General features: G+C 54.9%; 1 protein-coding gene across 1 annotated transcript in view; it reads left to right on the top strand.

The window, feature by feature from the left end:
• The window catches only part of ABCA3 (ATP binding cassette subfamily A member 3), a 35,566-nt gene that overhangs the window by 2,713 nt on the left and 8,343 nt on the right, over positions 1-24,510 (top strand). The window contains exons 3-18 of the mRNA XM_023728405.1: positions 1,255-1,382; positions 2,126-2,291; positions 6,063-6,322; positions 6,845-6,961; positions 7,202-7,322; positions 8,969-9,142; positions 11,657-11,838; positions 14,154-14,297; positions 14,708-14,837; positions 15,622-15,776; positions 16,029-16,184; positions 16,379-16,589; positions 17,758-17,908; positions 21,769-21,867; positions 22,368-22,554; positions 23,412-23,715. Of these exons, the coding sequence (XP_023584173.1) occupies positions 1,255-1,382; positions 2,126-2,291; positions 6,063-6,322; positions 6,845-6,961; positions 7,202-7,322; positions 8,969-9,142; positions 11,657-11,838; positions 14,154-14,297; positions 14,708-14,837; positions 15,622-15,776; positions 16,029-16,184; positions 16,379-16,589; positions 17,758-17,908; positions 21,769-21,867; positions 22,368-22,554; positions 23,412-23,715 (2,685 nt within the window). The remainder of the gene's footprint in view (positions 1-1,254; positions 1,383-2,125; positions 2,292-6,062; positions 6,323-6,844; positions 6,962-7,201; positions 7,323-8,968; positions 9,143-11,656; positions 11,839-14,153; positions 14,298-14,707; positions 14,838-15,621; positions 15,777-16,028; positions 16,185-16,378; positions 16,590-17,757; positions 17,909-21,768; positions 21,868-22,367; positions 22,555-23,411; positions 23,716-24,510) is intronic.

The following is a 24,510-nucleotide window of genomic DNA, read 5'->3' as shown; positions in this document are numbered from 1 at the left end:
AGGCAGGCAGGAAGGCAGGCAGGCAGGCAGGCAGGAAGGCAGGCAAGAAGGAAGGCAGGAAGGAAGGAAGGCAGGAAGGAAGGAAGGAAGGAAGGCAGGCAGGAAGGCAGGCAGGCAGGCAGGAAGGAAGGAAGCCTGTCAAGGGGAACTTCCTATAAACGTGCTGGCCATTTTTTCTAGATGTTTCCTTTCAGCATCAAGAAGTATTGTCCTTTTTTTCCCTTTTTATTTTGCCAATACCCCCGCGGGCGTTTCGTTCAGTTTAGCAAACACTTGGGTGAAGTGCCTCGGTCCCTCACTGTATGATCACAGTTGAACCTTGATGTGAAGCGGGACCTGGGCAATAGCAAGGTCCTCAGAGTCTGCATGTGTACGTCCACTTGAGGTGTTAAAATGCCATTGGGGTTACAAGGTGGAGGTGCTGACTCTGGCAGTGAAGCCCTGCCCAGGTGGCACCCTGCCCGGAGGAGCGCTGTGGGTTTGTACAACTCCTTGTGGCCGCCAGTGCTGCCTTCCAGCTCATGGGAAATCACGGGGCGAGAAATCACTGTCCTGTGCCTGGCCCTGATGGAGCTGTTCTGCCAGTCCTCATGCAGCCTGCTTCCCCACCAAAAATGGAAACCGACTTGAGTCTTAGGAAAGGCTTACAAAGTCTCAGGGAAACCTCTAGGATCCTGGGTGGTACAAGCAGCTGCTAACCTAAAGCTTGACAGTTCAAACCCACCCAGTGGTGCTGCAGAGGAAGGGCCTGGCGAACGGCTTCTGTAAAGATTACAGCCTAGAAAAATCCCATGAAGCAGATCTACTCTGTAACATATGGTGTCGCTATGAGTCAGGGCCGACTCAAAAGCAGCTAAGAACAGCAGGGAAACTTGTCTGGGCATTGCTAGTTCAGTGGGAGGATTCTTGCCTTCCATGCCAGAGACCTGGTTTCGATTCCTGGCCAGTGCACCTTCGTGCACAGCCACCGCCCTTCTGTCCGTGGAGGCTTGCCTGTTGCTATGATGCTGAACAGGTTTTAGCGGAGCTTCCAGACTAAGACAGACTAGGAACAAAAGGCCTGGTGATCTATTTCCAAAAAGCAGCCAGTGAAAACCCTGTGGAGCACAAAGGTCCAGTTCCGTTGTGCGTGGGGTCACCATGAGTTGGGGGCCGGCTCTACAGCAGCTGACAATGGGGAGACTTGTGACTTTGCCGTCTTTGATCTGTAAAGACCTGAAACCTCACATCTCGGCTCGTGTGTTCTCTCCACAGTCCGAGGCTTCCCCTCAGAGAAGGACTTTGAGGACTACATCAGGTATGACAACCGCTCCTCCAACGTGCTGGCCGCCGTGGTTTTCGAGCACACCTTCAACCACAGCAAGGACCCTCTGCCGCTGGCGGTGAGAATCGTCCCTCATCGCTGGGCTGAGGGTTGGCAGGAAGGTCGGCAGGGCCTTAGCGTCCTCTGCTGTGCTGATCCAGCCTATAGAAGCTGCTGCCTTTCCCTAACTCCCGCCCAAGAGGAGGTACTAGACTCTCCCTCTGGGCCCAGGGCCGCCCTTGGTCCTGCTGATGCAGCCCCTGGTGGCTCAGGCCAGAGCAGCCCAGACCACTCACCTGCTGGAAGAAGCAGTCGCTTGAGGCCCCGTTTAGTTCCTTCATCTTGGGGAAGGTAACGCCGAGTCCAGGCCCCTGTGGATGGGGTCCCGTGGGATCAGAGAAGAGGAGCAAGCACTTGGGATCTAAGTGCGATGGGATGTTAGAGCTTCATTTATGTATTAACAAGAAAAAAAGGCAAGTTTTTTGCTTCTAGAAACGGTCAAGTTCATCCAGCATTATCTTGGCGGCCATCCATGGGCCCCAAATCGGTGGTTATGGGGGACCCATCTCACATAGCGTTCACATTGGAAGGTGGCAAGTGAGCAGCTAAGAGCACCCCAGAGCTGCTCACATGGGGCTCCCTGCACCCACTGCAGCATACCGCTGCCGGCACACTGACATTCCGAGCCCCCTCAGACGTTTGGGGAAGCACGGGGGGCGGGGCTGTGAGTTCACGGTGGTGAGCCCACCACACCTTCCACCCAGCACCTCGCATCCACGCCTGGCCTGCACCTCTCACGCTGTGTCCTCTCCGTTTCTGCAGGTGAAGTACCACCTGCGCTTCAGCCACACGCGGAGAAACTACATGTGGACGAAGACGGGCTCCTTCTTCCTAAAGGAGACGGACGGGTGGCACACCACCTCCCTCTTCCCGCTTTTTCCAAACCCAGGCCCGAGGGAGCCCTCGTCCCCTGATGGCGGAGAGCCTGGTAAGAGGCACCTTGGTGGGCTGAGCGATTAGCCCCATGCTGCTAACTGGCGGCGGTGACGCAGGAAAGCAATGCCCACACCAACCATACCTGCACCCGTGTCCTCTTCTTGTCCCTTAGGCTCAGGCCTCGGGGACACAGGCTGCTTTTTGCTCTCCTGGTGTTACACCTGGCTCCCCGTGTGCTGCAGCCGGTTAAGTGCTTGACTGCCAGCCCTCACCCAGAGGCGCCTCGGAAGACAGGCCTGGCGATCCCCTTCCGAAAGGTCACAGCCTTGAAAACCCTGTGGAGCAGTTGTGCTCCGGACACATGGAGTCGCCATGAGTAGGGATGGACTTGACAGCAACTGACGACAGTGTTATGCCCACTCAGCCTCAGACTCCGTCTCCCCCAAGCCTAGCTCTGGATTGGGGTCCCGGGTCCCCAGGTTGTCACTCCTCCCTGTCCTTAAAACAGACACACAGGCCCTCTTCACATTAAGGATTTCATTACAGACCACTGGCGTCAGATGGTGCGAGCCTGGGTGGGGTAGGGAGCACACGAAGGCCTCTGCCTCCCTGACGTGGCCACTCGAGGGTGGAGTCACTGTGGTGGAAGAGGCACCCCCAGGAACGTCCAGTTACTGATGTTTGCAGCGGTTTCTTCTCATTTTGAGTCGTGCCACATCAGCAAATGAAGGGCCCAAAAGCTTGACTCCATCCAGGTTGGGAAAGTTGACTCTACTTTGAGGAGACATCTCTTCCCCAGTCACAATATGAGTGCTTTCCAGCCAGAGGGTCTCGTCTTCCAGCGCTGTGTCAGACAATGTTCCGCCGCTATTCATAAAGTTTTCACTGGCCAGTTTTTTCAGAAGTAGACCACCAGGTCCTTCTTCCTAGTCTGTCTTAGTCTGGAAGCTCAGCTGTAACCCATCCACCATGGGCGACCCTGCTAGTATTTAAAATACGGGTGGCATAACTTCCAGCATCACAGCAACACGCAAGCTACCAGAGTAGAATAAACTGACAGACGAGCGGTGTCATTGTGAAGGCACTGGCGAAAAACAAGGCTCCAGGAACTGACAGAATACCGATTAAGATGTTTCAACACGTGGATATAGTGCTGGAGGTGCTCACTCGTCTGTGCCAAGAAATTTGGAAGACAGCTCACTGGCCAACCAGCTGGAACAGATCCATATTTGTGCCCATTCCAAAGAAAGGTGATCCAAAGAATGCAGAAAATATTGAACAATATCATTAATAACACACGTAAGTAAAATTCTGCTAAAGCTCATTCAAAAGCGGTTGCAGCAGTATGTCAACAAAGAACTGCCAGAAAGTTTAAGCCGGATTCAGAAGACAACTTGAAATGAGGGATAATCATTGCTGATGTCAGATGGATCTTTGGCTGAAAGCAGAGAATACCAGAAAAATGTTTATCTCTGTTATCTTTGTTTTATTGCCTATGAAAGGCGTTCGACTGTGTGGATCATAACCAATTATGGATAACATTGCAAAGGATGGGAATTCCAGAATATTTAATTGTGCTCACGCGGAACCTGTACGTAGACCAAGAGGCAGTCATTCTGACAGAACAAGGGGATATCGTGTGGTTTAAAATCAGGAAACGTGTGCATTAGGGTTGTATCCTTTCACCGTAATTATTCAATCTCTATGCTGAGCAAATAATCTGAGAAGCTGGACTATCTGAAGAGGGACACGGCATCAGGATTGGAGGAAGACTCATTAACAACCTGTGTTATGCAGATGACACAACCTTGTTTGCTGAAAGCGAAGAGGACTTGAAGCACTTACTGATGAAGATCAAAGACCACACAGCCTTCAGTATGGATTACACCTCAACATAAAGAAAACAAATATCCTCACAACTGGACCAATAAGCAACATCATGATAAATGAAGATTGATGTTGTCAAGGATTTCATTTTATTTGGGATCCATAATCAACACCCATGGAAGCAGCAGTCAAGAAATTAAACGATGTATTACATTGGGCAAATCTGCTGCAAAAGACCTCTTTAAAGTGTTAAAAAGCAAAGATGTCACTTTGAGGACTAAGGTGCATCTGACCCAAGCCATGGTATTTTCAGTTGCCTCATATGCATGCGAAAGCTGGACAATGAATAAGGAAGGTCGAAGAAGAATTGACGCCTTTAAATTCTGGTGTTTTTGAAGAATATTGAATATAACATGGAATGCCAGAAGAACGAACAAATCTGTCTTGGAAGAAGTACAACCAGAATGTTCCTCAGAAGTGAAGATAGTGAGACTTCATCTCACATGCTTTGGACATGTTATCAGGAGGGATCAGTCCCTGGAGAAGGACATCATGCTTGGTAGAGGGTCAGCGAAAAAGAGGAAGATCCTCAATGAGATGGATTGACACAGTGGCTGCAACAGTGGGCTCAAACACAGCAGTGATTGTGAGGATGGCGCAGGACTGGGCAGTGTTTCCTTCTGTTGTACATAGCGTTGCTGTGAGTCAGAACCGACTTGATGGTACTTAGCAATAACAAGAATGTCCACATCCTAATCCTTGGAACCTGTGAATGTGTCAGGTTACATGGCAAAGGACAATTAAGGTTGCAGATGGAATTAAGGGTGCTAATCAGCTGACCTTACAATAGGGAGACTGTCCTGGATTACCCAACACGGTCACCAAACCAACAAAACCAAACCCCCTGCCGTCAAATTGATTCCAACTCTAGCGACCCCGTAGGACAGAGTAGAACTGCCTCGTAGCGTTTCCAAGGCTGTGATCTTTATGGAAGCTGACTGCCACATCTTTCTCCCACAGAGCAGTTGGTGGGTTCAGACCACCAACCTTTTGGTTGGCAGCCAAGCGCTTAACCACTGTGCCGCCAGGGTTCCAGTGTGGAGGCAGAAGAGAGGGTCTGAGAGATGTGTTTGGCTCTGAGGATGGAGGAAGGGACCATGAGCCAAGGAATGCGGGGCCCTCTGGAAGCTGGAAGAGGCAATAAAGGGATTCTCCCCTAGAGCCTCCAGAAGGAATGACACCCTGACAACCTTTTTATTTTAGGCCAGTGAGACCTGTGTCAGACTCTCCACCTGCAGAACTGCGGGATAATCACTGTGTTGTTTTAAGCTGCTAAGGCTGAGATAATCTGTTGCAGCAGCAGCAGGAAGCCCATGCACCGGCCGAGCCCTTCTCTTTTTCGGATTCCACCTTGGCAAAGCCAGTCAGCCTTGCTGGTCTCAGCCCTGCCTCCCTAAAGTCACAGCCTCTCTCTGCGGCTCCCTTCCCTGCTGGGGCAGGCCTCCCCCATCACCTCTCGATATGGGGGCCCAGTCTCTCTTCTTCCGACCTTTTCGTGGCCCCAGCTTCCCCTGACCTAACTCTTCTGGCATAATCTTTTCTGATGTATTTTTGTTTCTTTGTTTAGAATTCCACCAAACCTGTTCAGGGCAGTAGGGTCTTTGCAGCCAGGTCCCTGTCAAGGAGGCTGTAGATGTGATGGTGTGTGTGAAAGCGCTCTGTTAGTGAGAGTGGGGGAGACTAGTATCGCTCCCCTCGTTTGCTTTTACTGCTCATCTCTGGGGTGCGTCCTCCTGTCTCCCGAGGAACTGCCACGTGCAGCCACAGACGGACGTTCAGTGAAGTCACTGTCACCTCGTGTGCCCCTTTCTCAGGGACCCTGGGGTAGCCTTGTGCACGCAGCTCACGCGGCTGTTTGAGCAAGCGGCGCTGCCACGTGGGTTTTCTGATGCGTGTCAACCCACTGTGCTGGAATGTCTTTTGCTTTCAATCACAGGGTACATCCGAGAAGGCTTCCTGGCCGTGCAGCACGCCGTGGACAAAGCCATCATGCAGTACCATGCAAACACGTCTGCACACCAGCTGTTCGAGAAGGTCACCGTGATTGCAAAGCGGTTCCCGTACCCGCCCTTCATCTCGGACCCCTTCCTCCTCGCCATCCAGTACCAGCTCCCCCTGCTGCTCATGCTGAGCTTCACCTACACCTCGCTGACCATCATCCGGGCTGTGGTGCGGGAGAAGGAGAAGAAACTCAAGGTAACCCTGCGCCTCGGCTGTGAGCCCCCCGCCCAGACACTTCCATCTCTCATCATCTGAGCTCTTCTGTTGTTGCTGGGTGCCGTCAAGTCCATTCCGACTCCTTTGGCCCCAGATGACAGAGTGGAACTGCCCTGCAGAGTTTTCTTTCTCTTTTTTATATGTGTAAACCTTTCTTGAGTTTCTATAACAGTGGTCTCGTACAATACCTATAGGGTTTCCTAGGCTGGAGCCCCAGTGGCACAGTGGTTAAGAGCTCGGCTGCTAACCAAAAGGTCGGCAGTTTGAATCCCCCAGCCGCTCCTTGGAAACCCTGTGGGGCAGTTCTACTCTGTCCTGTAGGGTCGCTATGAGTCGGAATCGACTCGACATCATCAGGTTAGGTAAGGTAGTCATCTTTACAGAAGGCGCCCTGGTGGCGCAGTGGTTGAATGCTTGGTTGCTAACTGAAAGGTTGGCGGTTGGAACCCACCCGCTGCTCCGTGGAGAGCGATGTGGCAGTGACGGTAGCGCCCCCTGCAGGAGTACATGCGCGTGATGGGGCTGAGCAGCTGGCTGCACTGGAGCGCCTGGTTCCTCCTCTTCTTCCTCTCCCTCCTCATCGCTGTCTCCTGCATGACCCTGCTCTTCTGCATCAAGGCAAGTGTCCGGCTCCACAGGGAAGTCCCACGCCAAGAGGGTGGTGGCGGGGACTCCCCACGGAGAGCCGAGCCTGAGGGTGGTCGGTGTCCGCCGAGAAACTGTGGGGCTCCCTCGCTGTGCCCGCGGACGCTCCTCCGTCCTTGTCCCCATCACATGTGACTGCGGGTGGTTGCACACTCCCGGCTTGTCTCCTCCTGCCCACCCACCGCGGCCAGCTGACCGGTCAGCATCTCGCAGGTGAAGAAGAACGTGGCGGTGCTCAGCAACAGCGACCCGTCCCTGGTGCTGGTCTTCCTGCTGTGCTTTTCCACCTCCTCCATCTCCTTCAGCTTCATGGTTAGCACCTTCTTTAGCAGAGGTCAGTCGTCCACCCCCGGGTGCTCCGAGTCCGGGAAAGCGGGGCAGCTCCGCCTGAGATGTGTGAGGGCGAGGGGGGTGTGGGTGTCCTGTGGCCATCGTGACAGATCACCACAAACGGGGGGCTTAGAACAACAGGAACTTACTCTCTCACATTCTGGAGGCCAGAAATCCCAGTTCAGGGTGTGGGCAGGACCGAGCTCCTGCTAGAGGCCCTGGGGAGGATCCTCCCTTCTCCTTCCAGCTTCCAGCGGCCCCAAGCGATCCTCGCTTTGTGGCCCCTTCCCTCCTGTCTCTGCGTCTGTCATCACCTGGCTGTCTTCCCTCTGTGTCTCTCCTCTTATAAGGACACCCATCATTGGATTAGGACCCATTCTATTCCAGTGTGACCTTGTTGTTGTTGGGTGCTGTCAAGTCGATTCTGACTCATAGCGACCCCATGTGACAGAGTAGAACTGCGCCATAGGGTTTCCTAGGCTGCAGTCTTTACGGGAGCAGATCGCCAGGTCTTTCTCCTGTGGAGCTGCTGGGTGGGTTCGAACCACTAACGTTTTGGTTAGCAGCTGAGCAGTTAACCATTGCTCCACCAGGGCCCATGTTAACCGATAACATTTTCAAAGACCCTATTTTCAAACAGGGTCACACTCACAGGTAACAGGGGTTCCAAAAAAAAATCAAACCAGACCCGATGCCATCAAGTCGATTCCGACTCATAGTGACCCTATAGGACAGAGTAGAACTGCCCCATACGGTTCCCAAGGAGTGGCTGGTGGATTCAAACTGCTGACCTTTTAGTTAGCAGCCTGAGCTCTTAACCACTGTGCCACTAGGGTTCCAACACATCAGGGGTTAGGACTCAACGTATCTTTTTAGGTGACACAATTTAACCCATAACAAGGGGTCAGAGGACATCTAAGTAGAAATCACCTAGAGCCTGAGTTGACAGAAGGGAGGAGACTTGAGAGGCAGCACTGGGTGGGATGGCGCACAGGACATCTTGTCCCCCTTCCTCTGCCTCATCCCCCTTTCTCTGCCTCATTCCCCTTGCGCTTCCAGCGCTCCATGCCTGGCTGACTTTCTCTGCTTCCCTGGCTGACTCTCTGCCTTGTTCCCTCTGCGCTTCCAGCGCTCCATGCCTGGCTGACTTGTCCATTAACAGTCTGTCTCCCCACTAGAGTAGAAGCTCCAGAGGGCAGGCCTCGTCTGTTCTGCTCACAACAGGCTCCCCAGTGCCGGAACAGTGCGTGGCACAAAGTGGGTGCTCAGCAAGTGTCTAATGACTGAATGTAAGAGGTCGGGCAGACCAGGAGAGACGTGGGGCTTGGAGCAGGGGGATCAGGAGTTCAGTTTTAGCGATGTCGGATGAGCGATGTCAGAGGCAACTGGACGTGGTGTCTGGGGCCAGAGCTGAAGAGACCGCCACGGGGTCCTCGGCATGGGGAAAGCATGTGAAGCCTGGGGTGGGTGTCATTTTCTGGGTGCAGGACACCGAGAAGAGGCTGGGGCCCAAGCCCGGAGTCCCTCCAGCACTGGAGCTCACACTGTGATGCTGGGAAGGTCCCCTCTGTACCGTGGATGGAGCATGGGCTCCCTGCTGACCCCACGGATGCCCCCAGCACCCTCCCCTGTCCCTCTGTCCACCTGCAGCCAACATGGCGGCGGCCATCGGTGGCTTTCTCTACTTCTTCACCTACATCCCGTACTTCTTCGTGGCGCCCCGGTACAACTGGATGACCCTCAGCCAGAAGCTCTTCTCCTGCCTCCTCTCCAATGTTGCCATGGCCATGGGGGCCCAGCTCATAGGAAAATTTGAAGCAAAAGGTATTTTCCTCTTTGTTGTCACTTTGAGGGAACCTAGGCAGAGCAGTCTCCAGCCGGCTGGACTCTACTTCAGATAATAACGCAGGCTGGGACAGCAGTGCGATGGCTTCACCCGCGGGTGGGCGTGATGGGGCCACGTCCGGGGCAGCCTGAGACCTGGCTTTGGGTCCTCCTGGTGGCTCCGCCTGGAGACAGTGGGCACTGTGGAGACACCCCGGGCGTCAGCGTCTCTCTGTCCACGGCCCCCCTTTCATGAGATCACTCACCAGTCTCTTCCTGCCTTTTCGTTTGATTTTTTTTAATGTTTTATTGTATTTTTGGTGAAAGTATACACAGTAAAACAGGTTCCCGTCCAACAATTTCTCCACGTAATGTTCAGTGACACTGGCTCCATTTTTCAGTTTCTGTCAATCTCATGATTTCCATTCTGGTTGTTCCACTCCTGTTCATGGGGCCTCACTGCCCCCCAGACATCTCATCTGTGCTTTAACTGTTGTCCATTTGGTCTCATATGGATAATTTTTTTTAAAAGCGCAGCCCTCAAGGATGAAATTCTTTACTTTTTAAACTTCCTGCTTTTTAAGACACTCAGCGTCGTCACAGCAGGGAGCTCAGAGTCTGAGGCTCTGACGCCTTGAGATCGCCCCCTAGCTCTGGGTAGAGCGGTAGGATTAGCGCCCCCTGCAGGGACCCCAGGACTCTGTAGGGGTCATAAATGGACTAAAGCCAGGACCTAGGGTGACGGGAGGGAGGCCTGAGAGGAACCAGTGACGAACTATCAAGGCTTTCCCCTTGATTTTTGTGGACTTTCCTGATTTTTTAAATACTTTGGGGGTCATCCACCGCTCTTCTCTGGGCCGAGTCTGGCCCGTGGGCTCCCCCTTTGCAGACCTGTGGTAGACGCTCATATTGTAACTGATCAGAGCCCCCACTTTGATGGGATGGGGGGGGGGGGGGGGGGGGCGCGCCTACTTTAACCCCTCGCCTGCTGGAATGTCTCCGCAGAGGGAGACTCCGCTCTTAGGAGTCTGGATGGCGCAAGCAGCTCGCCCCTGGGGTGCGGCAGTCACCGCCCTTGTGTGGCTGACCCCCGCCTTCTTGCTGTATTGCGAGAGCAGGAACACAGCCTGCCTTCTGTGTGGCTGACCCCTAAGCATTTCTAGGTGGGCCCAGCGCCCCTCCCTCCAGACACCCTTGTTTCCTCCAGCCACGTGGTTCCTGATGGTTGTGGCTCCCAAGCGCTGGGTCCTCGGAGGAGGCAGGAGAGGTCGCAGGAACGGCCAGCGACGCGTGGTCTCCGGTTAGGGTGTTCTTAGCTGGCGACATCTTCTGACACCAACTGGAGCTTTGAAATGTGCGTGTTTCTGCTTGCAGGAGCGTGTCAGTAACACGGAGGCTTTGTAAATGGACAGCTCCTTCCAGAGTTCAAATACTTTCTAAAAAGGCATTTACAAAGAGGCATCTAACCGTAGGCACCTTAGATCTGTCTCTGTCTGAAAGTTGTATAGTGAATGTCTTCAAAGAGACAACCTCCAGTGCTTCGAAGGCGCACATTCGCCCGGGCTAGGGAGCGGCTGGCTCCAGCAGGGGCTCGGGGGCTGCAGAGGGCGGCCGGCCGCACAGGGCGCCCAGCTGGATGAGCGATCACACTGGTAGACCACTGAGAAGAGAAACTGCCACGAGGACCACTGATTCTACCTTCTGATAACGTCTGAAATATTTCAGTTTGCACAAAAGAGTTCTATTAAGCACACCCTGGTCCAGTGCTGGCTGTACCCCAAGCCTGTGTGTGTGTGTGTGTGTGTGTGTGCGCACGTGTGTACGTGGAGCCCTGGTGGCACAGTAGTTAAAGCACTCTACTGCTAACCAAAAAGGTAGGCGGTTCAAACCCACCAGCAGCTCCACGGGAGAAATATGTGGCAGTCAGCTTCTGTAAAGATTTGCAGCCTTGGAAACCCTATGGGGCAATTCTTTTCTGTCCTACAGGGTTGCTACGAGTAAGCACCGACTTGATGGCAGTGGGTTTGGTTTTTGGTTTAGTGTGTACACGTACATGTATATATATGCGCATATATGCATGTGTACCTATGTATGGAGGAGTCCCTGGGTGGTGCAAACGATTAATATGCTCAGCTGCTAATCAAAAGGTTGGCAGTTCAAACCCGCCCAGAGGCACCTCAGAAGAAAGTCCTGGCAATCTGCTTCCAAAGGTCACAGCCATGAAAACTCTGTGGAGCGCAGTTCTAGTCTGCAACACATGGGGTTGCCACGAGTCAGAATCAACTCGACAGCAGCTGGTAAATGTACGTGTAATATGTGCGTGTATGTGTGCACATGGATCATAAATGTCATCAACATGACCCGTCTAGTGAGTACACAAGCTTCTGCTGGCTTTGTGACTTACCAACTTCATAACTTGTTCTCATCCCAAAGACCTGAAGAAGCTTACAGATGCATTAGAGTCAGGTGGGAAAAGCTGCGCACGCAGTACCGCCATCTCCGTGTGTCTTCCAGGCACCGGCCTGCAGTGGCGCGACCTCCTGTGCCCAGTCAACGTGGACGACGACTTCGCCTTCGGGCAGGTGCTGGGCATGTTGCTGCTCGACGCCGTCCTCTATGGCCTGGTGGCCTGGTACGTGGAGGCCGTCTGCCCCGGCCAGTTCGGGGTGCCCCAGCCCTGGTACTTTTTCCTCACGGTGAGTTCTGATGCCCCTGCCCTTCCCGTTGACAGCCCCGTGGGCGGTAGTAGTGTGACCTGGAACTCACTCTTGTGGTGGACCAAACCCCTGGCACGGGCGTCTGCCCAGCGTGGTCTCCCTAGATGCGCCCTCTTGAGCCAGCTCCTCCAGGCAGGCCCGGAGATGAGGGGTCAGCTCCACGACCCATCCACATCGGCAACTGCTGCCCACCCAGACCCGGCCCCCCTAACAGCCTCCGTCTTCCCGAGGTCTCTGTGGCTTTTAACGCTCGTTTGTTTCTACTGCCTCGTGAAAAGTATCTTACTGGGTTTTCTGCCTCCAAGAGAATGCACACTTATTGTGAAAATCACAGCATTGCTGAGATACCCAGCCCAGTCCCCCACCCCACGGACCCTCTTCACACAGCACACATGTATGTGTATTAACACACATGTTGGTGTTTTTAGTCGTCACGGAGTGACAACTCGTGACAACCCCGTGTGTGACAGCAGACCTGCCCCATAGGGTTTTCTAGGCTGTAATCTTTATTATGGGAGCAGATCACCAGTTCTTTCTCCCAAGGAGTGCTGGGTGGGTTCGAACTGCTGATCTTTTGGTTAATTAGCAGCCAAGCACTTAACTGTTGCACCACCAGGGGTCTTTCTATGTACATTAACACACCCGTACATATATGACACATAGACATGTTTATAACACATACATGTGTGTTTTTAACACAGCAGGATCATATCGTAATAACGATTGAAACTTGCTTTTTCACCTAACAATGGGTCTCTGACAGCTTAAACGCATATATGTATGTGTGCATATATATAAATACATTTTTAAGTTTTCATCTATATATGTTCATAAGTTTTGCTTTATTTACTTAGAAGTATGTTTATACTTAAACACATGCCTCTTTCTAAGTCGGCCCTGTTTTGTACGAGGCACAGGTCTACCTCCATGTAGTTGACTCATCCCCTGCTAGTGCGGGGTTAGGTGCCTCTTGACTCATTCTGTGATTTAACTCATATTTCCCATGTGTCTGTGTGTGAGTCTCCTGGGGCGGCCGGGACAAAGTGCCACATGCTGGGGGGCTTGAAACCATGGGGAGTGGATTCTCGCTCAGTTCTGGAGGCCAGAAGTCCAAAGTCAGGGTGTCAGCAGGAGGGCCGCGCTCCCTCCGGAGGCTGTAGGGGAGCATCCTCTTGCCTCTTCCAGCTTCCGGCGGCCCCAAGCGTTGCAGGGCTTGGGGCTGCCTCGCTGCAGTCTGCGTTGTCACGTGGCCCGCTCCTCTGTGTCCCCCTCTTCCTACAAGGACACCAGCCACTGGACCAGGGCCACCCTGCTCTGGTGTGACCTCATCTTCACAAACTCCGTCTGCAAAGACCCCATTTCCCAATCAGGTCCTGCTCTGAGGTTCCAGGGTTTAGGACTTCAGCATGTCCTTATTCATCCACCGTGTTCATCCACTCTGATTATTCGACGCACTGTTACTTCAGCAATCACTAGTGATAAAAACACTGGTAAACTGTGGCATCTGCCAGTTGTAAGATGCATACTGAGTTCAGAGTCCCTTAAATTGTGAAAAATAGTCTCTCAAAACCAATGGTATTTGGTACGCTCCAGACGCTGTTCCAGACCCTGGGAACCCGGCTGCAGAGTAAAGCCCCGCCCTCACAGAGCTTGCCCCTGGTGGGAATTCTCCCAGCCCATTTCCCCCTCCTGCCGCCCGCCCACAACGTTGTGTTGTGTGGGGCTCCGTTGTGTTGTGGGGCTTCGTAAGCCCGCAGGTGTCCTCAAGGGCGGGCAGTGTGTACAGTTCGTCCTGGGTTCTTTCCCCTGCGTGGCATCTGTCACTGGGGTGGCTCGACAGAGGGGGACAAGTTCTTGGCATGTGTAGCAGAGGGGAGCGCAGCCCCTTTGGCTTCTCTCGCTTGTCGCGACTCACATGCGGCTTTAGCAAGGTACTCCGACTCAGCCAGCAGCTCGGAGACACAGCCCCCTTGGCTTTCTGGCCCTTAAGCCTCTCTGGGTTGAACATTTCATAGCCTGTCTTGGTCTGGAGTTTCCCAGTTTAGTTACTAGGAAGTTATCGCTGTGCCTATTGGCCAGATCAGAACACTGAGGCCTGGGGCTCTCCCACAGGGGCAGCAGGAGCAAGAAGCTGAGCGGACTCAGAGCAGGGTCTCCTGGGCAGCTCGGGGAGAGTCACGACAAAGGCCACACTGCCGCGCGTGTTCAGTACTCCAGCTAATCGGTGCTTTGTGACTCTGACCAGACAGCAGATGTGAACTGACCGCTCTGACTCCTGTCTGGTTCCACCCTAGCCCTCCTACTGGTGCGGGAGCTGGAGGTCCGTCCTGGGGGAGGAGGATGGAGACGATGACCCAGAGAAGGCGTTCAGGACCGAGTTCTTTGAGGCCGAGCCCAAGGGCCTGGTGGCCGGGATCAAGATCAAGCATCTTTCCAAGGTGCCTCCTCCCTGTGGGACGGGCAGGGGCCAGGACGAAGGCAGGTAGCCCTGGGTGGCGCGCTCCCAAGCTGGCAAGGGTCCTCCCACTCTCTGACCCTCCTCCAGGGCACGAAGCATCGCCGTGCCTCTACCCCAGACTCCGCGTGCAGTCCTGCTCACCTGCGCCACTCTGACCTAACTCCCAGCAGTTCTCCAGTCACTGCTCCTTACCAGGCAGCCCCTGGCCTCTGGGCCTTCTGCTCCCACGGACACGGAACACGGGGAGGGGAGGCAGAAAACAGCAGTGCCATCTAACGAGGGCCCTGACTCTGCACAGCCCTCGCAACCTGGACACTACGGGTGGTCTCCAGAGGGGTGAGGCGCCCTGGGGCCCAGGGGAGTACAGGGCAGTCCTTTATCTTCCTGCAGGTGTTCAGGGTCGGGAATAAGGGCAAGGCGGCTGTCAGGGACCTGAACCTGAACCTGTACGAGGGGCAGATCACGGTCCTGCTGGGCCACAATGGCGCTGGGAAGACTACCACCCTGTCCATGCTCACAGGTAAGCTGGGTGCGGGGGAGACCACCTCCTCATCCATGCTCACAGGTGAGCTGGGTGCGGGGGCGACCACCTCCCCATCTGTGCTCACAGGTAAGCTGGGTGTAGGGGAGACCACCTCCCCGTCCGTGCTCACAGGCCAGCCTCTCAGGCCTCCCACTGCAGCTGGCAGGCCTCCTGGCCACCACCCCAGCCCAGGCCACGGCCCTCTCCTGGTCTCCAGTCCCTCCGTGGCCCTGGGACTCCAGGAAGGAGGGGTGTGCTCGCCCACCTGGCAGCACTGCAGGCCGGGGGATGGGGGGCAGCTCCCCCAGTGACACGGCCCTCCCCTCAGCCACTGTTTGTAAGCGCCCACACTTAGACCCTTAGCGACAAACAAGGCCAGTTCTCACGTCATGCTCAAAGCCAGCGCTTCCAGAAAGCCTTCCCCACGGCACGGCGCCCAGCTCCAGCTCGCTTTTTCACCGAGTGGCCGTCGGGAGGCCAGCGTGAGTGCCGCGCGGTCCGTCTCTGGGAGCGTGGTTTCCTCACCGCACACACAGGGAGGGTGTGAGCGTGTTCTCTTGCCCCTCGAGCTCGCGCGTCTGGGACACAACTGTCCGTACCCCCCCACCCCCTGCAGTCCCAGCTGCAGGCCCCACATCGGGGGTAGGGGTTACTCACAACTCGCTGGGTGGCAGGGCCAAGGGCAGCACGGCGTGGATGAGACAAGGGTCCCCGTCCTGCTGCCAATCTGCAGTCTTTCGAGGCTGAGTTTCAGCTCCTGGGGTCACCTGCTTGGTCCCAGGTCTCTTCCCCCCCACCAGCGGGCGGGCATACATCAGCGGGTATGAGATCTCCCAGGACATGGCTCAGATCCGGAAGAGCCTGGGTCTGTGCCCCCAGCACGACGTCTTGTTCGACGACCTGACGGTGGCCGAGCACCTGTACTTCTATGCCCAGGTGAGTCGCGGGCCGGGTTTCCCCTCGGTGGCTGCTGTTGTGACCCGCTAGGTTTTCCCAGGCAGCTGTGCGTGTCCTCAGCCTCCCCACAAACTGCCCCGTAAATTCCAGCAGAAGGGCGGCAGGAGGCCCGGAGCCCAGACCCTGAGCTGAGAAGCATCACTGAGACGGGTCTCGGGCCAAGGAGCATGTTGGGGGGCCAGCCTCCGTCAGAGCCCTGAGCTGAGGCTCCTGTGGTCCCCACCATTGCAGCTGAAAGGACTGTCGCTCTGGAAGTGCCGGGAGGAAGTCCGGCAGATGCTGCGCACCCTCCACCTGGAGGACAAGCGGGACTCCCTGAGCAAGTTCCTGAGCGGGGGCATGAGGCGCAAGCTGTCCATCGGCATTGCCCTCATCGCAGGCTCCAAGGTGTGGGGTCCCCGACGCGCGGACAGGCCCGTCCACTGCGGCCAGCCCCCTCGGCGCCACAGGAGGGAAACCCGGCATGGGTGGTCCGACCCCGTCTTCGTGGACCTGGACTCGAGCCCCCCAGGGCCCACGGGGTGGCCAGGCTGGGCCCGGCGGGACCCTGTCCGTGTCACAAGGCTGCCCCGTGCCCTCAGGTGCTGCTGCTGGATGAGCCCACCTCGGGCATGGACGCCATCTCCCGGAGAGCCATCTGGGACCTGCTCCAGCAGCAGAAGAGTGAGCGCACCATCCTGCTCACCACCCACTTCATGGATGAGGCCGACCTGCTGGGGGACCGCATCGCCATCATGGCCAAGGGGGAGCTGCAGTGCTGTGGGTCATCGCTCTTCCTCAAGCAGAAATATGGTGAGTGTGCGCGGGCCGGCCCGCCCCATCCGTACAGCGTCCCCGTTTCCCTTCGTGGGGGTGAATCAGGCAGGGCAGGCCTTCCCTGGACTTCCTGTCCAGGCCCCTCTGGGTGTGGACCTACAGCCCCAGGCAGAGAGCTGGTGAGAATGGGAAGGGGTGGAGCAGCGTCGTGGTTTGGTTAGGACTCAGGGCAGCTGGGGCCAGAAAACCAGCAGTCAGTGGTGGCTCAGAGCGGCGATGTGCCCATCACCGTGTGACCCTCCAATGGGAGAGAGGCCAACGAGCCGGAGGCCAGCACAGTGGCACCCAGCATCGGGGACACAGCCTGCCCGCCCTGCCGTGTGGGGAGGCTTCTCTTTCCAAGGTCACCTGGCCTGGCTGTACCAGCTTCCCACCCACATCCCCCTGCAGGAAGGAAAGCATGCCCCACCCCAGACACACTCCCCAGGCTGCACCCCCACTGCTGCCTGATCAGAGGGTCAGTATCATGCAGCAGAGAGGCCACAGCCCGCAGCCTTGGTGCTGGGCGACTATGTGCCCAGCAAAAAGACAGTGTTCAGTTACCAAGAGAGGAGAGAGCAGGTCTTGGGGGACAAGGAGCAGACCCTGCAGTACCCTGAGACCTGAAGCTGGAGCCCTGCCTCGTGACTCGGCTGAGCATCGCGCGTCCTGGGCTTCCACGTCCTCGTCTCTGACGTGCACCCAGAACCACCTGACGTTGCGAAGGGAGAGGGCGTGTTTGGAAGGCCCGGCAGATGGAGTCACCGTGAGTGGTATCACGACTGTCTTCCTCTTCGTATGTTCACCTCGCAGTGATGGCGCGTAGTGTTGACGCCTCAGAGAACAGGCGAAATCCCACGACATCCATCCCCTGAAGATACCACAGTGTCTGTCCCAGGAACCCCAGGCCTCAGTCTGGGGAGCCTGCCTCACCCTGGTCGGTTGTGCCACCAAGGGGAGACTCGTTACGGTGCCACCACCCAACCGGGACAGCACCCGGAGCTCACGGCGAGGACTCCATCTGGGTTAGAGGCCTCCTGCTGTGCGCCTGGCCCAGCGTGGGCGCCCCGAGGCCCAGCATGGGTGCCCCAAGGCCAGCGTGACTCAGAAGCGGGTGTGAGAAGGCACAGCTGAGCAGCTCACGTATGTTTTCCCCATGTTCCAGGCGCAGGGTACCACATGACCCTCGTGAAGGAGCCCCATTGCGACCCAGAGGCTGTCTCCCGGCTGGTCCACCACCACGTCCCCAATGCCACCCTAGAAGGCAGCGCCGGGGCTGAGCTCTCCTTCATCCTCCCCAAAGAGAGCACCCACAGGTACGGCCCCAGAGACGGCACCCACGGGTACGGCTCCAGAGACGGCACCCCCAGAGAGGGCACCCACAGTTACAGCCCCAGAGAGGGCACCCACAGGTACGGTCCCGGAGGGCCAGACGAGCACTCACAGGTCCTTACCCAGCATCCACTCCAGGTTCAAAATCTCGTCTGAATCTAGACCAGACGTGGTGGCTGAGCACGGTTCACCTGGGGCAAAGCTCCTCTCCGTCTGTAGCCCTGTGAATCCAGAGCGCAATGGCGAAGCAGGCATAAGGCACACATTCCCATCCCAAAGGGAGAAACCAGAGCGAGAGAAGGGGTCATGGGTACCAAGCAAGTCTGAAAGGCAGTAGGACAAATCTCATTAGGTTTCAAGGCTTGAAAACACTCCTCTGTTCTCCCTACTCTGGTATCACTGTTCACATCTGCAAATAAAAACCCTATTTCCCCAAACAAGGTCACATTCACTGGTGCAGGGGTGAGGACTGCAACATAGCTTTGGGGGGAACACAATTCAACATATGTAAAGTAGTGTGGCTGCGTCAGACCTCCTCATCTAACTTCATAAGTGGGGAGAATCATTATCAGCATCAGCCCAAAGCTGATTCCTATGAGGTGAAAGTCAGACACTCCTCCACCCTCCAACCTTTTCACCAATTCTGACACCAGCCGCCCCTCCCACGGCTCTACTTCTCTGCTGGGTTTGATAATCGATTGCAGTGCCCGCACAGAACTCATAAACAATGCTCACTCTTAAAGGGTTTATTAGGGAAGTAACAGGTTACACTTCAGGCTCAGAAACAACTCAGGATACAGTTCTTCGATCAGGATAGCCTCTTCTCAGCCATACCTGCAGGCCGGCCTCTCTGGCCCTCCACCCCTTGGGCTTCTTGGGCTGGCCCAGACTCTGCCCTGCTCAGGCAAGTGTTAGAAAGCTCTTTAGCCCACCAATAAGTGCTCAGAGGCACCCCACTCCACCAGCAAGCCTCTTACCTGAAGGCGCTCAGCTTTCTTGCTCCATAGGCCAGGAAGCCCACTGCACCATTTCCTGATGGTCTCCAGGTTCTGCTGCCACCATTTCTTTACCGCTACTTCTTGCTGTCTCCAGTGTTACAACTCTCTCTCTCTCTGTCACCTGAGTCTAGGAGGTTCTCAGCACAGGGATCCCCGGTCCAAGAGATGCACTCCACTCCTAGCTCTTTTTTCTTGGTGGTAGTGAGGTCCCCCCCTTTCCTCCTCTAGGATGGCTCATTTTAAGCCTAGTGGGATGGCAAAACTGACCAATCCCCTCACTAGGGTTCCATATACCTTAATTGCCTAGTCCCACCCCCACAAGGGTACCATGCACCTTTTTGCATTATTGGCAAGTTGTCCAATCTCTTTGGTGGGCCACAAGCACCTTATTTGTATAGTCCCACCCCATCACTAGGGTGGGAGTTACAAGAACATGGCAAGAAAGGCTACACAAAAGTGATCCATGGCACCACAGTCCACCCCCTAGCTTTTCTAGCCATGGTTCTTTCATACTTGGAGGATAACTTCCCCCTCCCAATCATTCCACCAGTCCAAAACAGTCATTAACAATTAGTCCTTCAGTAGGGCAGAGTCCTCAGGGTGAGGTGACTCAGGGACCAGCCATTCAGGTCTGCTGCAGATGGCCATCTGATCTGGTCAGGTTCTCCAAGTCAGCTCGGCTTCACCCTTTCTGGCCTCTGATAAAATTTAACTGAGAGATTATTCCCTTGCTCTAAACCTCTCTCGAGGTATCAGCAGAGCAAAACCTTTAAGGGACTTGAGGTTTGGCCACTGTGCTCCAGTCCAGCAGTGCCTCCCCCAGTACACTATTTCACACTTAACAGCTTTTACAATCACAGTTTTTACAATCCCAGTTAACCCTGTTAATAGTCAGTACTCACAACTGAATCATATAGCCCTATCAGCATTTCCCCACTCTGTCTTCCCCAGACCCATCAGGAAAAGAGGAAACTATTCAGTCGGGATCCTCCCTTGTCCCCCTCATTTTGAGTGTAAGCACACCCATGAAAGTGTGTAAGTCAGCCACTTCATGCCTTTATCTCCCCTCGTTTTAGATTGCCAATGTTTAAATTGCCTGTCCCTATATCAAACCAGTATTCTGAGGAGACAGCATGTTCCTTGGTCTTGAAGAATCTTCTGTTCCAGTGGGAACTTTGAGCATCTGCATCCATAAGCAAAGTCCAGTCCAGTGCCAGCCATCAAATTGCAGCAGTTTATACCAGCTCACAGTGTCAAACATCTCTTTCTCTCTTTCTTCATTTGGTTGAGTTCTGGTCAGCTAATCCCTAGCCCCCATGGGCTAGGCAGTGGGTGCCAGTCATAGGCTCAGGAGTCCACACACCTCCCTGCACTTCAGACCAGCCAGCCCCTTCTCTTTCTCTCATCCCTAGCCCCTGTGGGCTAGGTCAGTGGGTGCCAATGGAACATGTCCAAACTCAGCCCATCTCTTCATTGCTGCATCTCCCATACTTCCACTCAAGTGGACCCAGGTGGTCCCCACAAGCTAGCATACCAGGCTGTTGAATCACTGGCTCCCTTTAACCTCCAGTCCTAGAAGGGGGTTCTTCTGATGGGCACTGACTTTTCCTGCCTTGATGCATCCAATGGCAAACCGCTGGAAATTCAAAAAGCAAAACAGTCATTTTTTTTTTTTCTGCAGGTTCTTCCTTCAAATACCAATTACCTGCTCTCCCAGCAGTTCTGAGTGGGTCTGCATGTCTTTTCAAATGCAAATTTCCTGACTCTGAAGGTTCTGGGTGTGGCTCAATTTTCCGACCTAAGCCCCCAATACTCTACACACAGGGTTACTCCATTTTAATGAACAGCCTGTGTTTCTTTCTGGCAAATCCTAGCTCCCCTTTTAGCATATCCAATCAAGTATTGACTGAAGGCAGAGTTACATGTTCTCCGTCACCTATAATACCCAGTATTCATTTCCATCATAGGTTTAGGTCTGTTTTACAATAGTAGGCAGGAGAAACATTCAATATCCATAATACATCAAGATAAACATATAACTCTCTTTAAAACATTCCAGTTTCATCTTATTTTCTCCACACCTTGACTGTCGTCCCATTCACATGCATATGGCTTTGAGCCTCTGGCTGCGTGAAACCAGAAGACCCTGGCCCCCTAGGAATCATCTTGTTTAACTGGCCCAGTTTTTGCCCTAAGCCACTCCAGATGCAGCTTTTCTCCCCTCAGCTGCAGCAGAACATCTCCTACTTTCCAGCCGTTACAGGTAACAACCACCAAAGTAACGATCTCGGAATCAAGTTTCACTTCCCACGCCCCTTCATTCGTTCTCTTACAAAGTCCCATACTACCATGAGTCTAGAGACATTGCAACGAATCCCACTTGTGACACGAGCTGTAAAAATGGCGTAGCAGAGGCATCTGACCTTCTCATCTAACTCTACACGGGGAAGGAGAGAGAATCATTCAGCATCAACAGCCCCAGACGTGTAACACTCTATTAACATACACTCGTGCTGTTTTCCCAAAAAATGTGCTAACAAACATCCACATCTAAAACTCTGCCCACCTCTCTCCAGTTACCTTCTTAGGATAACTCCCAGTAGTGGAATAAATATGGCCAAGTTCCTTTCTAGAAATTGCTGCTTCACTCTCCCATCGGGATATGCGGAGAACGTCTATTTTATTCCAAGGCTGTAAGAACTAAACCATATAGAACCAACTTTTTTCCCTAAATAGCATTTCAAGAAGTTAACCTTCTTTTCCCCCTGCCCCATCCTACAGGGAGGTGATTTAGGAACAAATGGTCTAGAAAGTCACTGAGAAGGGACTGATCTTTTTTTTTCCAGGTTTGAAACCCTCTTTGCCAAACTGGAGAAGAAGCAGAAAGAGCTGGGCATTGCGAGCTTCGGGGCCTCCGTCACCACCATGGAGGAGGTCTTCCTGCGGTCAGTCTAAGGCTCAGGGATGTGGACAGTCTCTCTAAAGTGAAGTGATAAAGCAGTCACTGCCATCATGGGCTCAGACACCCACAGATGATAGGTAGATGATGACTGATAGGTTGACTGATTGATTGATTGATGTTGGGTTAGCAATTGTGAATAGTGCTGTTATGAACATTTACATCCACGTTTCTGTGTGGACGTCTGTGTTCATTTCTCTTGGGTAGATTCCTTGGAGTGGAAAAGCTGGGTCATGCTGTAACTAGGTTTCACCTGTCTCTCCATGCTTGGGGAGGGTGCATTCCTACTTCTCCTTTAGGCTCCAGGGTTCCTCTGGGCCCAGCCTCTGCTCCTACTGGCCCGTGTTCACTGAACAAGCGAACAAGTGAATGCACGAGCTAAGGAGCCAATGGCATCCTTCACACTCACCCTCTTCCTGGCTGAATGGTAGCTGCACCCCCACCCCTAGTGAGCCATCTCTAACCAGTGCCCATGTCTCGGTGCAGGGTCGGCAAGCTGGTGGACACAAGCATGGACATCCAGGCCATCCAGCTCCCAGCCCTGCAATACCAGCATGAGCGGCGGGCCAGTGACTGGGCGGTGGACAGCCACCTCTGCGGTGTGATGGACCCCAGCGATGGCGTTGGCACCCTCATCGAGGAGGACTGCAGCGCCATCCAGCTCAACACGGGGGTGAGCACCAGTAGGGACCGGCAGGGGCAGGAGGGCAGGCAGCCCCTGAGCCCGCTGAGCCCAGCAAGGCACAGCCCATGACGACCAGGCAGAACCCAAGTGGGCCGTTCAGCCTCTAGGAGGGCTAGCAGCTGGGGTGCGGGCAGGTGCAGAGATGAGGAACTGGGAACATTCTACTCCAGCAGTTGCCACTTAATGTTCTGCATGAAAAGGGGCTGATGCTTGGCCACTCGTGAGCCGGAAAGAAGGTTTGCTTGCAACACCACAGTGCAGCGTCTACCAAGGCGTGCCACGCTGTGCTCACAGGCCACATAGTGATGCGGCCAGGGTAGAGGGCTGTCCGGCTCCATAGCAGTCAGGAAACCGTGGCTGGATGGCCAGCAGCACAGAGCTGGGCTCAGTCCCTGCCCTTGGAGGACAGTGATGGGGGAGGCACTGGGGAATATGGGAAAGCGGTTGGGAAGTTTGTACGTCTGCTTCCATGGAAGCAGGGCGGGGTCCCCCATCGGGTGCTGCCTCCAGCATGGAGCAGTGGCGAGGGTGAGGGCAGAGGGGCATCAGGCCACACGATTGTGGCTAGTCCCCTAACATCCCACATGGACGAAATGGTGTCTGCCTGCCTCCCATGCTGCTGTCAGCCCTGAGGTCCCGTGCGAGGTCCATGGTGGGACCGGTAGGGTGTGTGCAAGCGTGGCTCCTACAGAAAGCCCCAGCTGCTCTCGTCTGGCCGCACCTACAATCGTGGCCACTCTCCCAGGCTCAAGCACGTGGGGCTGCTGCAGCAGGGCAGGTGGGGGCAGACCCCAGCCCGTGTAGCACCCCCATGACCGAGGGACCCCGCGCCTCCCTGTCCACAGCTCACCCTGCACTGCCAGCAGTTCTGGGCCATGTTTGTGAAGAAGGCTGTGTACAGCTGGCGGGAGTGGAAGGTAGTGGCGGCACAGGTCCTGGTCCCTCTGATGTGTCTCACCTTCGCCCTCCTGGCCATCAACTACTCGTCAGAGATCCTGGATGACCCCAGCCTGAAGCTGACCCTGGGAGAATACGGCACAACCGTTGTGCCCTTCTCAGCTCCGGGGACGTCGCAGCTGGACCAGCAGCTGTCGGAACATCTGAGAGACATGCTGCAGGCTGAGGGCCAGGAGCCCCGCGAGGTGCTGGGTAAGGGCTGCCCTGAGGCTGGGGCCAGGTGTGCCGTGTGGGCCAGGTCAGGTGGGCATTTGGGCCAGGTGGGCAGTGAGGCCAGATGGACAGTTGGGTCAGGTGTGCCGTGTGGGCCAGGTGGGCAGTTGGGGCAGGGCTTCCCAGCAGCAGACTCTTGACACTTGGGGCTGGATCCTTCTTTGCCGTCCCAGGACTGCAGGATGTCGAGCAGCATCCCTGGCATGGTCCCCCCAGTCCAGCAACCGGGTCCTGAGTAGCCCCGCTGAGACACCTGCCCTTGTTTGTCATTTTGATGGCTGTGAGCCTGCCTGGACTGTAAGGATTCCAGGGCTGTCCGTACATGGTGGCTCCAAGGGCCGGGAGTGGATTCTGGGAGCTGCCGCAGCCTTCCCTGGCCCAAGCCCGTCTGGCTGCCTAGCTTGCCTGGCTCCCATGCTGAGTGTGGAACTTCACATTCTAACCGCCTCACCATAGGGTTTTATGAGCTTCCACTTAAGATCCAGAGCCCTGGTACAGTGTTTAAGAGTTCAGCTGCTCACCAAAAGGTCGACAGTCTGAATCTACCAGTTACTCCTTGGAAACTCTATGGAACAGTTTTACTCTGTCCTATAAAGTCGCTATGAGTTGGAATCGACTCGACAGCAATGACAACTTAAAGATCCAGTCTTTTCCCTTGTGTAGAGCAGCCGAGGGCAGGCACGGTGGCTCTGTGGTGCGCCCTGTCCGTCAGTGTTCACGCGCAGAGCAGCCGAGGGCAGGCACGGTGGCTCTGTGGTGCGCCGTGTCCGTCAG

The sequence above is a fragment of the Trichechus manatus genome, unplaced genomic scaffold (genome assembly GCF_000243295.1).
Source record: "Trichechus manatus latirostris isolate Lorelei unplaced genomic scaffold, TriManLat1.0 scaffold00024, whole genome shotgun sequence".
In the NCBI taxonomy this organism is placed as follows: Eukaryota; Metazoa; Chordata; class Mammalia; order Sirenia; family Trichechidae; genus Trichechus; species Trichechus manatus.
Note: the sequence above shows the minus strand (reverse complement) of the source record. Positions and strands in the feature narration are given on the sequence as shown.